Raw genomic sequence first — 17,794 nt, forward strand, 5'->3', positions numbered from 1 at the left:
GATCGAACCAGGGACCCCAAGCACCGGAGGTGAACGCTCTACCACTGAGCCACCGCGCCCCCTGGATGATAACGGGAAAGTTTAAAGAACCCATACTGAAATTAGTATTAAGCTGAGCCGTATCTCAAGAGATCTAATTCACCCTGGTATTATGCTGCGTTCCCTGAAGAAAAAATGAGTTATACATTTGTACAGAGTCCCATACACCTCAGATAGCTCGCTAATCTTTATAACTCTCGCCCTCGCCCCCGGTATTTAAAAGTACCCATTAGAAGTTACTTCTAGACTGACTGAAATTATACTACACTATAATACTTACCGATCGCTCGTGCCGAAAGGTACAATAATTTATATCCATTATTTCTTATTTTTGTGAACAGCTGCGCAACTCCGCTTTGAGCCCAATCTTTACCCACGATTGGTAGAATATGTCCAAGCACATCTGATCTATTGAGAAAATATTTATTATTAAAATGATGCAATACATGAATATTATACTTATGTTCGGGTAGCACTTCGTGGACTATAACTTTCGGAAATTTAGAAAACATCTGCACAAAACATATACAAGTAAATATCAACAAACTTATAATACAAGGTTGAGTACAAATTAATTATTTCCTACTACACACAATCAGGCGTAGTTCGGCAAAGATACAAACGAAGTGGAGTGCAATGTAATATTCATTCTGTGTGACTTGTCAAAATCCGCTGAAGACTCAATAATTTAGTTCTACTGTCAGGCAGAAGTGGTGCAAGAACTACAGTGCAAGTGGTGCAAGAACTAGTGTGTTGTGCTCATACATTGTTACTAATCTGGTATCTAGGACTTGGAAGATATGAAGTTCAATTCAAAATACCAGTGGAATTCATGAATAGTCACTTCCCTCAAGGATTACCTTACTGTTAATTACGAAAATTTCAATTACGCAATTACTACTGTCAATTATGAAGATTACGAAAATGAATAGTGTACATAGTACCATGATATAAGATTAGAATAGTAAATATGTAATTTGGATGTAAATAGTACATAAACTGACATGTAATTGATTGAAATCAAATTCAATTGACACAACAAATAAAACATTTAGTTTTAATATTTATTTTAATATAAATTACTAAATTCTTTTGTTTGTATAACAAGACAACAGTTTTAGTCATACTGAAAATAGCTAAAGTCAACACATATTTTGAATGACCATAACTCGCCAATGGTACAGTCATGTCCAAAATGATTGTCGCATATCTATAACTGTCTTGTTGTGGAAATATAATCTCATAATGATTTTGTAGGGTATTTTTAATACTGTTACTATGTGTATAATCGGGAAATGTATATTAGTAGTAAATTTCATAGGAAAGGAATTGTAAATACGAAAATTAGAATGAGTAAAACAAAATGTTGCTAAGCTAACACGAAAATATTTTTTTCGTTATATTGTTCTTATTTACTCAATACATGTCTTTTGACATGAAATTTACCACATACATGTCTTTGCCCATTATACACATACTAACATTATAAGAAATAAATGGCGAAATCGTTATCAAATTATATTCCTACAACATATTTATAGACACGCGACAATCATTTGGGACACGACTGTACATTTCCCCAAGGTGAGTATAGGCTCATTTTAATGGTCTTAATAAGTACTACTGAAATATATAATAAAAAACTAAACATTGTAGTTTTAAAAGCAAGTTACTTTTATATTTTTGCATTTTTCAAATACACTATAACGTTAATTCCAAATTTAATTTTCGCACCCCTGTCCTTTGTCCAAAGCTGTATGTTTTTCGTATTAACCCATATACTACGTACTTTAACATGCAGGTTTCATTGGATTATCTGCTCTGGACATGGCCTATGGGAAATGTGCCTCATCCTTTGTTCATATAAAAATAACGAAAGTTAACCTATTTAAATTAAAATATTTATTTTGCAACATGGAATTTTATAGAAGGTTTTTCAGATCTTTCACCATCATGATCATTTGAGGTCAGCATGCTCTAAATAGGTTTGACGCAACTTCTCACTTTTCTCTATCTTGGGCCAGGATTTTCATTTCTTTGTAGCTATTCTTCCCGGTATCTTCTATTATTTAGTCTGTAATTTCAATCGCGGATTTCCTCTCGGTATTTTTCCTTCTGCAATTTCCTCCATAGCTACTAAGGTGATTCCTCCATGTCTTGTAATCTGTTCAATCATCATATCTCGTCTTTTCGAAATATTCCTTCCAGTGTACTATCTTGACAGCTTGATTAATTTTCGGCTGGTTTAATTAATTTCTAAAGCTCCACCTTTTCAAAGGCTCTAAATCTATGATTTTCCTCTTCTCTAAGTGTTCATGTCTTACATCCATATAATGAAACACTCCACACACATCAACTTTTTCATCACTTCCATGTTGATGGTTCAGGTTAAAAGCTTCTGTTTTCCTTGAAATGCATTTTTCGTCTGAGCCATTATGAGCCTCATATCTTGTTTGCACCTGTTATCGCTCGTTACTTTACTCTCTAAGTGGCAAAATCCCTCCACTTCTTCCATCAGGTGGTCTCCTAACTTGATCTTCATTTTTCTTGTTGCTTGTTTCCTAGAAGATCTCTTAACTTTTGTTTTATTCTTCTTAGCTTTCGTGTTGAATTTATTGCTACGAGTGTGAACTTAGCAGGACCAATTTTTAAAATTATAAGTATTTGCATACTATACGTTTGTACTGCGTTTGTACCGGTTTGTGCTGTAAAAATTTTCGTTTGTACCGGTCTCAAATTCAAAAAAATCGAAAAATTAACTGGTCCTGCTAAGTTCACGTGAACATAGCATGACAACAATAAAAATTCTACAAAACTACAGATTTTTCTGTACGAATCGTTTGTACTGCGTTTGTACCCGATTTTACCGTAAAATATTTCGTTTCTACCGGTCTCAGATCGAAAAAAAAAAATGGTCCTGCTAACTTTACGTTAACGTAAAGGGACCATAATACAAATTTCTACAAATCTGGAGATTTTTCTGTACGAATCGTTTGTACTGCGTTTGTACCGCATTGCACCGTAAAAATTTTCGTTTGTACCGGTCTCAAATTCAAAAAAATCGAAAAATTAACTGGTCCTGCTAAGTTCACGTGAACATAGCATGACAACAATAAAAATTCTACAAAACTACAGATTTTTCTGCACGAATCGTTTGTATTGCGTTTGTACCGGTCTCAAATTCGAAAAAGTGGAAAAACAAAGCTGTCCTGCTAAGTACATGTGAACATAACAGGACCACAATACAAATTTCTACAAATCTGAAGATTTTTCTGTACGAATCGTCTATACTGCGTTTGTACCGGATTGTACCGTAAAAAGTTTCGTTTCTACCGGTCTCAGATCGCAAAAAATAGAAAAATAAAGTAGTCCTGCTAAGTTCACGTGAACATAGGAGGACCACGATACCAATTTCTACAAATCTGAAGATTTTTCTGAACGAAACGTTTGTACTGCGTTTTTACCGGATCGGACCGTAAAAATATTCGTTTGCATCGGTCTCAAATTCGAAAAAAAAATTGGTCCTGCTAAGTTCACGTGAACATAGCAGGACTACATTTTCTATACGAATCGTTTGTACTGTCTTTGTGCCGGATTGTACCTTAAAAATTTTCGTTTGTACCACCTAAGATTCCAAAAATTTGAAAAATAAAGTGGTCCTGCTAAGTTCACGTGAAAATAGAAGGAGCACAATACCAATTTCTACAAATTTGAAGATTTTTCTGTACGAATCGTTTGTACTGCGTTTGTGCCGAATTGTACTGTAAAAATTTTCGTTTGTACCCGTCTCAGATCGCAAAAAATAGAAAAATAAAGTGGTCCTGCTAAGTTCAGGTGAACATAGCACAACCATAATACAAATTTCCACAAATCTGAAGATTTTTCTGTACGAATCGTTTGTACCTGATTGTGTTGTAATAATTTTCGTTTGTACCTGTCTCAAATTCGAAAAAGTCGAACAAAAAAGTGGTCCTGCTAAGTTCACGTGAAAATAGCAGGACTACAATACAAATTTGTACAAATGTAAGTGTGCAAACCTGTTATATACCCCCCCCCCCCCAAAAAAAAAATTAAATCGCAAACCAGGAAGGAATGAGGACATCTTCTGGTGAACTACAAGATAGTCTGTTTCGTGTAATCTGTGGTTGAACTTTGTGAATTTGTATTAGTGTGATTCCGGTGCAAAATCACATCTTAATTTGGTAAAGGTATGCATCCACAAACTGTGAGTAAACTTGCGGAGGACTAGAATGTTTTTGTGAAAAAGTAGTCCTTGTAAATCTTCAATCATCGTAATATAACAATAAAAATATTAAAATCAGCTACTTATTCCTTCAATATTGATTCATCAAGTTTGAAGAAATACATATAATTAGTGAATTAGTTATATCACGTGTACATGATGTATGATGTAGCAGTTTAGCAGTGGCGGAAGAATACAATCGAACAAGTCATACATTCATTCTGAAGAATGACACGCAAACCGGAGGAAGAAACATTTCAACATAGTGCAGATATTATGTAAAATTAGTGAAGAGAAAAACATCAGATGAAGTTGAATTAATACTAAACTTGTTTATACTTTTATAGTGATCACTAAAGTTTATTAAATATGTGAATCGACGATTTACAGTGCGAATTTCACGTCCGTAACCGTAATCATCCGTGTGCGTGTTCAGTCGACTTAATGTTAGGCTAAAGGACTGCTATTTACAAATAGAGGTTTAAAGTGAAAATTTATACTAAAACACTTACTTTATAATATTGCGAATGTAAAATCTATGTAAGTATTGGTGAACACTAAAAAGGGGAGTAAAAACAAATGTCACTAAGACAGCCCGAAAAATATACATGTTAAACTAAATTGAATTTGCTAAATGAAAGTGTTCCTATTTTATTGCATGATTAGTTATAAGTTGTCTGCATGTTAAATTGGTGATGTTTGTGCTTCAATGTGAACAACTGAATGAAAATCATACCAGTATTTCATACAGTTATTCACATGGTGATTCTTAGTGTGTTCGCGCTATTGAAGGATCTGATCATTGAGTAATTCATGGTCTTAGTTCGAATCCCAATGTGGTAATATAGAATAAAACAGCGCACCAACAGAATCCGAACCACAACGGTTACAAATAATGGTTTCCCGAAACAGGTCACAGAAATCGGAAGATTTTTCTATATGAATCGTTTGTACTGCGTTTGCACCGGATTGTACCGTAAAAGATTTCGTTTATGCCGGTCTCAAATCAAGAAAATCGAAAAATAAAATGGTCCTGCTGAGCACGTGAACATAGCAGGGCCAAATATACAAATTTGTACAAATCTGAAGATTTTTATGTACGAATCGTTTTTACTGCGTTTGTACCGGCTTGTACTGTTAAAATTTTCGTTTGTATTGGTTCCAAATGCGAGAAAATGGAAAAATAAAGTGGTCTTGCTAGTTTTACGTGAACCAGAATGTGTTAATCATGCGTGCGACCCTGCTCGACCGTAATGACGTTCGCGGTGAAGTATTAATAACACTGCTCTGCATTTTGAAAAAAAGTTTCGATGATTTTGGTTTGAGTCTCGTTTTCTTGTAATTTTGGGACGCTGATTACGAATATAATACCAATTTTCCCTCATCACGTCCCGTTTTCCTGGAAATGGGTAGGTATGTTTATATCAATACGTACAAACTACAATATACAGTACATAATATGTATTTTTATGTACATATAGTGGTTTCAAAATGACAAAAGTCGCTAAATGCACACAAATGAAAAATACCACAATTATTAAAATATGTACAATTAATCATACAAAATCCTACTACTTATGAAACAATTTCCTTCGTTTTACCATTTTTCCAGGATTCTCCTTTTCAGCAAACAATAGTCGGCCATCATATTAATGGTCCAACCACGTTGATACCTCTTTTCAATATCCTTTAAGTCCTGGTGAAAGCGTTCACAATGTTATTCACTATAGACACCAAGATTGTGTGGGAAATTTTCGAAATGTGCATGTAAAATGTTTAGTTTGACACTAACATTACACCCAAGATTTCTAAGATCTTGCGGCAACTCTTCTAGAATATGTTCGTAATCAGGGCTTCTTGTATTACAAAGGAAGTTCTTCACAACATGTTTTGCTATGCTTTCGTCTCTATTTGGGTCATGGTATTCTCAAAGAGTGGATCATTGAGAAATTTTTATACCTGTGGACCAGTAAATATACCATCTGTGAGATTTTCGATGCTCATTGTACTAAATACCTTGCATATGTATTTAAAACACTTGCCATCCTTACTTAGAGCACGAACTGTGTCATGATGCCTAACTTTATATATATGTAGGGGAGGGAGTAAAATGTTTGACCGTTCCACGAGTAGTTCATGTTCAACATTCTTCACGCCAGGTGACAGAGATTTTCGGGATGGTCATTCTTTCCTAACCCAATGTTCACCCTTTGCACGACTGTCCCATTCCCAGAAATAACAAGGATGTTTGGTGTAGCCTGATTGAAGTTCCTTCAGGAAGCCTATCACTTTAAAATAGCCACACAGAAGCCATTGGTGTTCTTTGTAGTTCACACAATCTAGCAAACACTGAACATTTTCATATGTCTCTTTCATATGAATAGAACGTGCAACAGGAATAGGCAGGCCTAAGGATAGTGCCATTGTAAAGTAAGACGCCTTTCAAACTTGATTTCAATAAATCGATAAAAAGTCTCCAATCAGAAGCATTTTAAGTCACACCAAACCATTCTGTAAGTCCTGGTATGTCACGGCAGTAAGCCATTGATCCATGTTCAGCAAAAAGAGAAATGATTTCATATTCTCTTTGCCTATATCAAGAGAAAGTAGTCAAGACATCGTAAGATTCACCCATAGTAAAATTAATGTCAATCTTCTAGCAATCACTAGAATATATTCATGTTTTCAAGTAGTTTATCCCATGGACATAAGTAGTTTTTCCACTAAACACTGATTTTTGAATATGCTCTGTCTGTTTCGGAGATACAAATTCGGCGCAATTTCCGCCTCCACCCGTATCACGGAACTAAGTGAGGCACTCCATGCAGTATGGTATAATATTCCATTTGCTACTATTCACGACCTCTATCATTCCATTTCACGTAGCATCAGAGCTTTTCTGAGGGCGAAAAGTAGCCTAACGATACATTAATCTCACTAATCTGGTAAACTGCACTTTCTTGAGGTGTTTCCATTATTTTGATAACAATTTGCACTTTGGAATTAGTATGCAACGCAAAAATAATATGTGAGAAATACGCTTCTCCTTGTCAGTATGTCTGAGCTTTTATTGCTTGTTGGTTTGCTTCATGTTCTTGTACGTGTAACACCACACGTAAACGGAAAATTTCCACCAAATGCTTTGTGAAACGTTAAATGAGTATACCTAGTTGGCTGACTGAGCCGTTTACATTTCCAACCAGTATTACCAACTAATAGAGAGTTCCAGAAACATATATCGGGTGAATCTTCGAAATTTTAGACGTTCTGCTTACAACTTAGCCCCCGAAAGTGTTATTTTCATGAACTGAGTATTCTCAACAATACAAAAAACTTAGTATTTTTCATCAACTTAATCAAATCACATTCACGTATCTAAGAGCAAGTACTACATTCTTTACACAGCTCTACATGTTTATCTCGAACAAAAACTAACAATGAACAAAGAAAGAGACAGAGTATTTTAAGTTAACTGAACATTATGGTATTATCTCATGACAAACTTGCATCTACAAAACGTATGTGAGAATTAAATTCCTTATATTTGATTTTTTTTTTTTTTTTAATTTCATACTAGTCTTTCTTTTACTTACTTTGTTATGGTCCCATCAATATCGCTTATAACGATTTTATCATCATGACGCCATCTATATATATGACATTTGCATCTTGTTGTTCCCTGGTATGCTGTGGTTACACTGAACATAACCTCATTCGCACCTTCTTTTAGGTTCAATTTCGCCTAAAAGAAAAACATTATATAAATATACATATATATACAGAAAGACTGACGGAGAGGGAGACGATGCAAAGAAATATAATACAAGAATAAAGTGAGAAAGTTATTATCACTTTTGCTGACTAATAATAATAATATTGGTGATGCATCGTTGGGGCACCGGGTCTCAATACTAAATACCTCTAAAATTCTTTCATCTTGAGCCAAGATGAACCCCGATTAACAAGGGAAGTGTTTCAGTTCCAACAGGAAGTTTTAGTTCAAGTCAACATTGGTACCAAAAAAAAAAAAAATCTATTAATCTGATGGTGGACAATAACGAATTCGATCTTGAAACACTTGGTTTTACATCTACTACAATTGCAACTAAAGCCAACATCTGATGCTTGGGTCATTTCATACTACATCTACAAAGCTCGCAGCTCACGCATCTATTAAATTAAAGAATATATGTATATATACATATAAACTTGAGTTTTGAAGGCTGGATCGAGACAGAAAGTTATGACAAATTATTGCTTCTTGTGTGATGTAGTTATACCTATGTAAGCTCGATTTTTTTTCTTTTCTTTTTTTTTTTTTTTAATACCGCAAACTTCAATGATTCAATGCTGCTGACTTAGTTGCCGTAGAAAGGTGATTCAAGTCTTGATTGAAAAATAAAGAAGTAGGCTTTCCAATGAAATATCACAGCACTAGGTTCGGAATAATGTTAAAGGTTAAAAAGTCAAACTCGATTACCTTAAACTCTTGATGATACATATCTGAGATTTCCTGGAAACTTAAATATGTTTTGAACACAAAGTTACACTGTATCGTAACTGAATAAAAGAAACGTCATATAATATCGATTTATTTATCGTAAAAGTGATTTTTCTTTGTCTGTCTGTCAGTCATACACTTTGCATACTAACAGTTTGCAACAGTACAATATTGCACTACATGATCACAGATTGAACAATAATTATTTAAATAAATATACACGTCGAATTTTAAATGGAAAATGCGCATACACGATCTTGTGTTCTCTCTGCCAAATGTTAGCTTAGTTAAAACGTAGTGAAATATACATTTAAGACAAGATGGAAATTTTAAAGTAAGAGTTTAGAAATGTGTTTCCGTTGATCATGCCGAAGTGTTCATAATTAAAAACTAGGCACTAAATGTAGAATTCCTGTCGCAACCTGAAATAAAATATTGGAGTGTGATATAAGTGAGATGTCTGTGATGACAGAAAATGCAGATAGTAGTAGCATCAAAGTTAATGAAAGTGGTACTGAATAGTGTCCCACACAAAGTGTACTAGAATCTCTGAAGATATATAGAAGACCGTGGAGAATCACCAGTTAAAAGAAAAATAAGCAAAAGTACATAACAGGCAAAGAAAATCAGAATCCCTATCAGATTAAAAGGTATTAAATATTCTTGAAGAGCATTCAGAAGCTTGCAGAAAATGAGATCAAATCACAGATGAAAGGAAAACTCCAATCAACAGATAACAGAAGTAAGTTAGTGACAATATTAATTGCACTTTCAAAGAACTCAAGAAGAATAGCAACTACATAACAAATAAAGCAAAATAATCACTGAAGACTAATAGTACTTTCAGTCATCGACGAAACCTCCTTGACACAACAATGAACTTGATAAAGAAATTTTGAGTTATTCCACCGAAAATCGCCAAAGTTATCACAAATTGGTTATACGACCATTCTTGGAACTACTGATTTGCACATACATTGGTACATGTTTCTTCCACTAAATGGTATGAATAGAAATACAGGATTCCGCATACCAACGGCGGCTATCTTTCCAAAATGTCGTGTGCCAAATCACGAGAAAATCAGAATGCATGGAAAAATACAGTGTCTCAGAAATGAAAAATGGTACAAATATGTGACGAACACCACTGGAAAAGGAATGGATGCAACTGTAAAAAAAACTTTTTATTATCGCAATTCCAAATGGTGCAAATAATGTCAATAATCACGAATAAGTGTAAGCCAAATTACTACTTTTGAGCCATGAAAAGTCTGGGAAGGATTTGAGCCAGAATGTTCTATACGGACTTCGTACTAACCTCCACATAGTTTACAGTTATACTAAATATATGATCGCAGAAGTTAATAATTTTATAGGGCATCAAATACGGCCACACACGGAATTTTGCACTCGAATATCTCTAGTGGGGAAAGTGTGAAAATTCTCGAACGTACGCTAAATGATCTTTAGTTCATATTATACTTATTGTATAAAATTGGAGTTTTTGAGTTTGCAGGCACACAAACTGTAACGCTGGAATTTTATGTATAAAAGGATGTAAAGTTACAGTACAATGGCACGTACTTCAATACAATGGCACAATACGTAATAAGTGAAAATAGAACTAATATGACTGTCACAGTGACATATGATGCTACAAACAAAACATGTACAAACACAAATCCTGACAACCGTGTCTCATTAACCTAATAACAGAGAAATTTCATTGTATAGTTTTTCTGTAACGTGATAGCTTCTCCTTGTGTGTGATGTAAGTTGCAAAGCTGTAAGTGCTCGCAATACATGTGACAAAGGTGGCCATGACAAACTAGTTTACTTCGTAATGATTTGCTTGGTCCCGCTGGTTTGGAGAATCAAACGTACAAATCATTCTGCTCCAAATTGAATCTTGTAGTTTGTTGACTGATCCGATTTACCATTGTTGACCATAAACGTACACAACCAAGAGCTAAATGTGAAAATCAGAATAATGGAATTTCGTGGGCACAGATGTCATCTATACATATTTACTTTCATTTGATGTTCTGTAACACTCAACGTACTCGTATTAAGAGGTACAAATCGGTGTATTGACGTAATGTAAGGTATTCGTTTGCATTTGGCAAACCTGCACTCAATATACGAGCATTAGCTTGTTTTCGCGGACACAAATATGTAGTTGATATTTCTTCTCACAAAAGTCATACAAAATTGCAGGGATCAGAGTCAGGTTTCTTTGGAAGCTAGCCCTCGATGCTTCGATGCTTTTCATTTACCTGTACTACCTACACACTTATACTGGCCTTTGACGTGAACGAACATGAACGAAGTCCCCTCAGCTGACAGACCGAAGTCAGATTCGTGATGACAAAGGTTTAGTAGCTTATTTTTATCTTTGTACTGGGCAGCTGCTCCAACACTGAAATAAATTAATGTTGTGATTGAAGGTAAAGCCTTCTTCAGATGGTTTATGAGTTGCATCTGAAGTGTATACACAACAAAAGTGTTGGGTTGTAAATGATGTAATACATACTACGGATGAACAATGTGCTATCTAACATAATAATATACAAAAGGATATAAATTTGCTTGAGAATTTACCCAATGATAACTTTGTATCTTTTCAACTTAAATTACGAACTTGTAATTTTATGTAACATCACCCAGTACTATGCAATCAGTATCACTGACGATGACTTTGTATTCCTTTAAATATTCAGACTGGGCTTGAGTGGTAGTGTTGGAAAAATAAGAATTTCAATGGAACTAAAAACTGGTTGTTAACGTGGATTTGTATATTCACTCACTGTTTAATGATGATACTTCCATCCATTTCACCATTAAGAATCTACAACAGAAGAGCTAGAGCACATATTGATCATACATTCGTATTTATTTACACACTTCATCACTTCTAACAAATCTTGGAAGTCAACACTTAGGGGTGCTCCTTTTAATTGCGGTAAACATACGCAAACTGTGTGGATACTGAAAGAAATGAAATCTTTTGAGTTTTACGCCGGATAGGCGGATAGGCCGGATAGGCTAAAGAAGACGGTGGTGATGAGAAATGAGTGAAATGGTGGAATTAAGAAAGTGGGAGGAAACGAGAGAACCCCGAGAAAACCCTGGCACACTGGGTTTGTCCACCACAAAGTTCACTTGACTTGAGCGGGCACCAAACCTGGAACCCCACGCACCAGAGGTGACCGCTCTACCACTGAGCCACCGCGGCCCGCTTAGATCCTGAAAGAACACACCATTTAGGTTTCAAACCACGTAACGTAGAGAAAATTATTTTGTATCGTTGAGTACATGCTTTCGAAATGAATGTACAGTTCTTTTAAGTTACACAAAATAAGTCATTTTTGTCTGCTTTCCTTTACTCCATTCACTTTCATTGAAATGCACTCATTTTTCCAGCAAAAAATCTGGTATTTCTACCACGCAGCAAAAAGTCTTGAACGGCTTTATTATTTTCTGTTCTTTTATTATTTTCCATACTTAACCGTTTTCGTCCATTTTCCTTGCGATCAGGAAGAACGCCATGTTTCTTAGTTAGCTCCCTACTGAATCGCACATGATATTCCAAACCTTGCAGTTTGTCGCATACTTTAGGTTTCGGCCAATTTTCGGGTATTAAACTAACATCTTTTTTCTTCATCCGTATAACGCTCGCACTTAATCTTCAGTTTTTAAAGAACCACATAATAACAACGAAACACATTATTCTTTACACAAAGGATTTGCTCAATTATGTCTTCCATCCAGAATTATACTTTCTGAAAATTATTTCTTTCAGTTTCTTTTCAATGTGTTTATTCTTTTACATGTTCCACGTTATACTCTCCTATTCTTTTTCAGCAGTACATCTCCTTAGAACACACCTCGTCTATTTCTTTTAGGTTAGATAGTGCAGGTACAGCCTTTTTGAAAAGATCTGGCCATCCACTTCTCTTTGAAAAGTCCTGAAGTGTTGGACTTTTCAAAGTCCTCACCTTCATTTAAAGCCAAAGTATTAGAATTACTTACGTACTATTGCAAGAATATGACCGACTAAAACACGGTAGGTGGCTGACTTTCTGAACAAGACTGTACTTATTCTTATCATTTCCTAGTTCCGCATTATCTGCAAAAACAAATGTTGCTTTGTAGCATGTCTTGTCAGAGAGAATTTTTCTTAAATATTTTGATAGAGTAATATATTTTCAACTAAGAGACTCAATATGCACTACGTAACTATTCGTTTAAGAGAAAATATAGGTATTGAATTGAGGATTACTACCAAACAGTAAGTGGGTTTAGGATTTTAGATTTCTGGGCTTCCGGTATCTATGTCCATTTTGCCCGTCACGTATGAGGGATGACGTCCCTCGGCGTGCACACTATCCGTGGAAAAGGAAGAAAGAAAGGAAGCAGCCTGAGACCTATAAGTTAGGTACCACCCCGGCATTTGCCTTGTGTGAATGAGGAAAACTCAGGAAAACCTCATTCAGGATGGCTAGCCTGAAAAAGCTTTTACACTTTTTTGACCGAGAACCCCCCTCCGGGAATCGAACCCGGGATCGCTCACACAAAAGGCGAGAGCGTTAGCGACTACGCTACGCGGGGCCACTCCAGCAGTGAATGTATTCAAACTTATCTGATAGTGCTGCTTCATGTAAGTGCAAGTAATACTGTTTCATGTTCAACCTTGTGATGACATGCAAGTTATTAGACCAATCACGCGTGCTTATCACGACTTGTTTTTGTACATGTTTCGGTTTTTAGCATTGTATTTCAGTGCTTTTATTTTTAAGTTTCATTCTTACTTATTACGTGTTATATTCAGCACAAAATACATGCCATTGTACTGTATCTTGACATAATTTAATATTAACTCTCTTACGGAATGTTTGTATACCTGCAAACCCTAAAACCTCAGTTTTATACTTTAAGAACAATGTCAATTCATATTAGGTTACCTAGCGTACGTTTTAGGTTATCTAACAATATTCAAGTGCAAACATTGTTGAAATTCCGTATATGGTTCTACCTAATGTCCTCGAAAATCATCATTAGTAATTCCAACGATCTTACATTTCGTACAGCTGTACATTACGTGGAGACAAATATGAAGTCCATATAGGACAAGCGACTGGAATGGGAATGGCGGAACCTTCATAACAAGAAATTTCTGTTTATCTAATACTGTTAGGGTGATAAAGTCTATGAGGTTTAGGTGGGGAGGACATGTAATAAGACAAGAAGTAAGAACGCTTTCAACATTTTAACTTGAAACCCAATCGGCAAACAATTAAGACTTAGGAACAGATGAGAGGCCAATATTAAGATTGTATTTCTCTCTGTACGAGATCAGAGTGGAAACTGAATCCAGTTGTCAATAGAGAAGTCAATGGAGGCTTTTATGAATGCGGCACTGAAACTTCGGGTTTTATAGGCCATAGAGTTACTTCACTTAATTTTATAGGACATTCTTGGCTTAAGTTCTTCCCGGACTTTTCATGGTTTAGAAATGGTAATTTGGCATATGTTCACTCATGATTTGTGCCATTATTTGCGGCATTTGAAACTGAGATGATATAAACCTCTTTACCACTGCATTCAAAGTCACTTCATTTCCTTGTCAAAGGTGTTTGTCTCATATTTGTATCATCTTTTATTTCCGAGACACTGATTTTCCCATGCATGCTGATTTTCTCCTGATTTGATGCATGCCATGTTGGAAATATGGCCGCCGTTAACACACGTAATGGAATCTCAAATTTTAAATCATGGCATCGTGTATAAGAAACATGTAATAAGTGTGCAAATTATCAGAATTCTCACGCAATCATCATCGGATGACTTTCGGTAAAATGACCCTTCTACAATAAGGATTTGATTAATTATGTGATGTCAGGAAATTATTACTTTTAAATTGAAGTCAGTGAGAAAGCAGTACGCATACAACTATTCCCGAATGAGAAACAATGTTTGGGTATGTGTTTTGCGTACTTATGCAATCTCGGGGTTATGAGGAACGAAACGTGCGCTCCGAACAAATCTGCTATAGTTGGCGGATGCAGAGATCATGCAAAATAAAGTCTCAAAGCAGAGGTTGTTTCCCATTATACTATTTCGCCTTCCAGAATGCTGGATTGGAGAACCACGCCACTGTTTCCTGTGCACACTATTTATGTGTATATATTCACAAAAATATGTAGAATTGATGTTTCAGCTTCGTATTACATATAAATTAGTTGATTTTACATATAAATATTGCTTCGTATGAATTGTTACTATTAGGTAAAAACCCAATACAACCGAACTGTTGAAGGCAGACCCCACAGAAAATTTCCTCCATCTGCGCAAGTGCGAGCATCAATAGGACACGTATGCCCTTCCCAACATTTTCCTTCAACTTGTCCAATATAATAATATGAGTAGAGTTACCACCCTCAGAAAATTTTTGTGTTGTTCACAGAATTGTGAAGTTACTTTTTGATAAAAATTCAGTATGTTTGCACTTCGATTTCTCATATGGGAAAACACGTCAATCAAGGTGTCTACTGGAGTTGGCTTGAATATTTCCAGTATGTCCGATGTTTCACTACAAGAATGTCTAGTATACTACGGTAAACTTAATAAAAAAAAGTGGGTGCCGTATATGACTGTATGCTTTGAAATTTAACAGCTTATAAAAATATGTTGAAAAAGCAAAGTTGTCTTCAATATTCTAATAGAAAATACACGGAAACTGGGTTAAAACAGAATAAATAAATAAATACTAACCAGAAGAGTGTTTTCTGGACGTTACGTTCTCAGAATGTCTGTCGTAACTACATTTTATTGTGTGTGTGTTGCCCTTCACTTACCGCTCACAGCCAACTCTTTCTTAACTTAGTTCATCCTATTACCTATATTTGGACTTTTTTTTTCACATTCATATTACAATTGGTACAACGTTGTTAAGCAGGACCAATTAGTTACACACACACGGAAGAGTAACGTATATTCAAGTTTACACATTTAGATGTGCTACTGTCTTGACACTTCACAAATATTAAATGAATACAAGCTACTATACAGGGTAAGAGGAAATTAACTCCTTATTCAAATTGTTTATAACTTTTTTTAAAATAGTTATGCAATTTTCATGAAAAAGAAAGCATTTTGTTCGTTACAATAATAGAATTGTTATGTATTGTTAACGTTACACATAAGCACCACCATTAGCCACCAGATTTCGTAAACGGTTGGAGGTGTTTGCAACAGGCTTCTCCAGATACTCTAGCGGTACGTCTCCTCTCAGATCCTGTCTTGTCCAATAATAACAATTGTGCCGGCTGAAAATGTCCCCAACATGAAACACGAGTTCATCTAACAGCAGGATATTACGAAAAAAATCGGACCGTCTTCATACTACGCAAGTATCGTCTCTTCATACTTTAACAATGGTTGCAGCCTTCCTGGCAGTAATGTGGTATCCATGGGCGAAAATTTAACTATTCTTTCAGAACAGATCGGATTGTGTGTCGGGTTAAACCAGTTTCGAAAATACCTGTCTGTGATTTCTGAGGACTTCGAGTGAACATTTTCTGAACTATATGCACGTTTTCCTTCGTCCTGGATGTTGAGAGGCGACCGTGTCTCCTAATATCTGCTACAGAACCTCTGTCCACAAGCCTGAATGGCAATTCTTTATAGTCTTTGCATCTACCGAAACACGAGGTTCTTTCACACTGCGCCACCATCTCTGTGCTTGTACCACAGATTGTCCTACTTCGTACCGGAATGTTAGATGAGCCCGCTCACGTAGTTACACGTTGCGTCATGGTCCGTAACTCATACCTGCAATTACATAAATGAGATACCATATAATAAATTCTACTCTTTTAAGGAATAAAATTCTTTTCGTTTCATGAAAATCAGTTCGGCATTAAAAACGTTATAAACAGTTTCCAATAGGGAGTTAATTCCCGCTCACTCTGTAAAACAAGTTAAAAGATAATATTTTATACGCACTTATATTATAAACACGACCTATTTTCTTTCTCAAGAGCAAGTTTTTCAGAGGTTGGCCAGTTACTCCTATCACCACCTTACACCCAAATGATGAGGCTGCAGCTTAAAGGGATATGAACTAGGTTTTTTTTTTTTTTTTTTTTTTCATTTCTCCAGTATTATACAATAATTCCCAGTACATTTTTACTATTTCCAGTATGGACACAAATTTCCAGCACATTTCCAATATCTCAAGTACTTCAGGTATCAACAAACACCCTGTAAATGTTTCATTTTTCAGTACGTTAAATGTTGAAACAGTTTAAAGATTATGCATAGAGTAAAAAGCTTCAGCAATAAAAATAACACTGTCAATAACGATCAAGGACAGTTATTTGTTCTGTAATAGATTATGATAATACAGAAATTAGAGTATATAAGAACTTTTTGATTATTAAGGATATACATAGAAGAGGAAGCACGATGTAAATTGATCTAAAACAACCTCGAAGTCACTACTCATCGTAATTTTGAAGTTACATGCTCCTGATTATTATTCATTACTAGAGACCGGATGTTAAGCAAAATGCCTATTCTTTAATATTAAAGATATGATAAAAAATAACGTTTTAAAGTTTATAGAGGGGTTATAGTTTCAATTTAAGCCAATTGTATTTTGCCTACTTCGCTCATTCCTGCCTAAATAATTGCTTTAGTGCCTAATGTTGCCTATTCTGTGCATTTTCTTAAAAGTAACACTTTATTGGGGAAAAATTAGTATTTCAAGAAATGATTCTGCCTCTTCTGAGAAATGTAAGTGGTGTTTGTAGTGATAAGATGTAAAACTGGAATGCTATGTGAAATGATATGCTGTAAAACTTTGGACTGCTATAGGTACTGATAAGTGCTGTAAAACTTTGGACTGCTGTGTGTACTGACAAGTGTATAAAATTTGGACTGTTAGGTATAGTGATAAAGTGCTGTAGAGAATCTATTTACCAAATATACATGGAATACATGTCAAG

At 35.3% G+C, this 17,794-nt stretch overlaps 1 protein-coding gene across 4 annotated transcripts in view; it reads right to left on the reverse strand.

Moving 5' to 3' along the window:
- Positions 1-17,794, reverse strand: part of Lpin (phosphatidate phosphatase LPIN) — a 220,792-nt gene that overhangs the window by 121,841 nt on the left and 81,157 nt on the right. For all 4 annotated transcript variants that reach the window (XR_014131204.1, XM_081755471.1, XM_081755472.1 and 1 more), the window contains 2 exons: positions 7,876-8,024; positions 320-447 (listed from right to left, as the gene is read on the reverse strand). Coding sequence is in view for 3 of the 4 variants with exons in the window: in XM_081755471.1 (XP_081611597.1) it covers positions 320-447; positions 7,876-8,024 (277 nt within the window). In the remaining variant the exon portion in view is untranslated. The remainder of the gene's footprint in view (positions 1-319; positions 448-7,875; positions 8,025-17,794) is intronic.

Source organism: Thermobia domestica, chromosome 4 (genome assembly GCF_964235325.1).
Source record: "Thermobia domestica chromosome 4, izTheDome1.hap1.1, whole genome shotgun sequence".
Lineage (NCBI taxonomy): Eukaryota > Metazoa > Arthropoda > Insecta > Zygentoma > Lepismatidae > Thermobia > Thermobia domestica.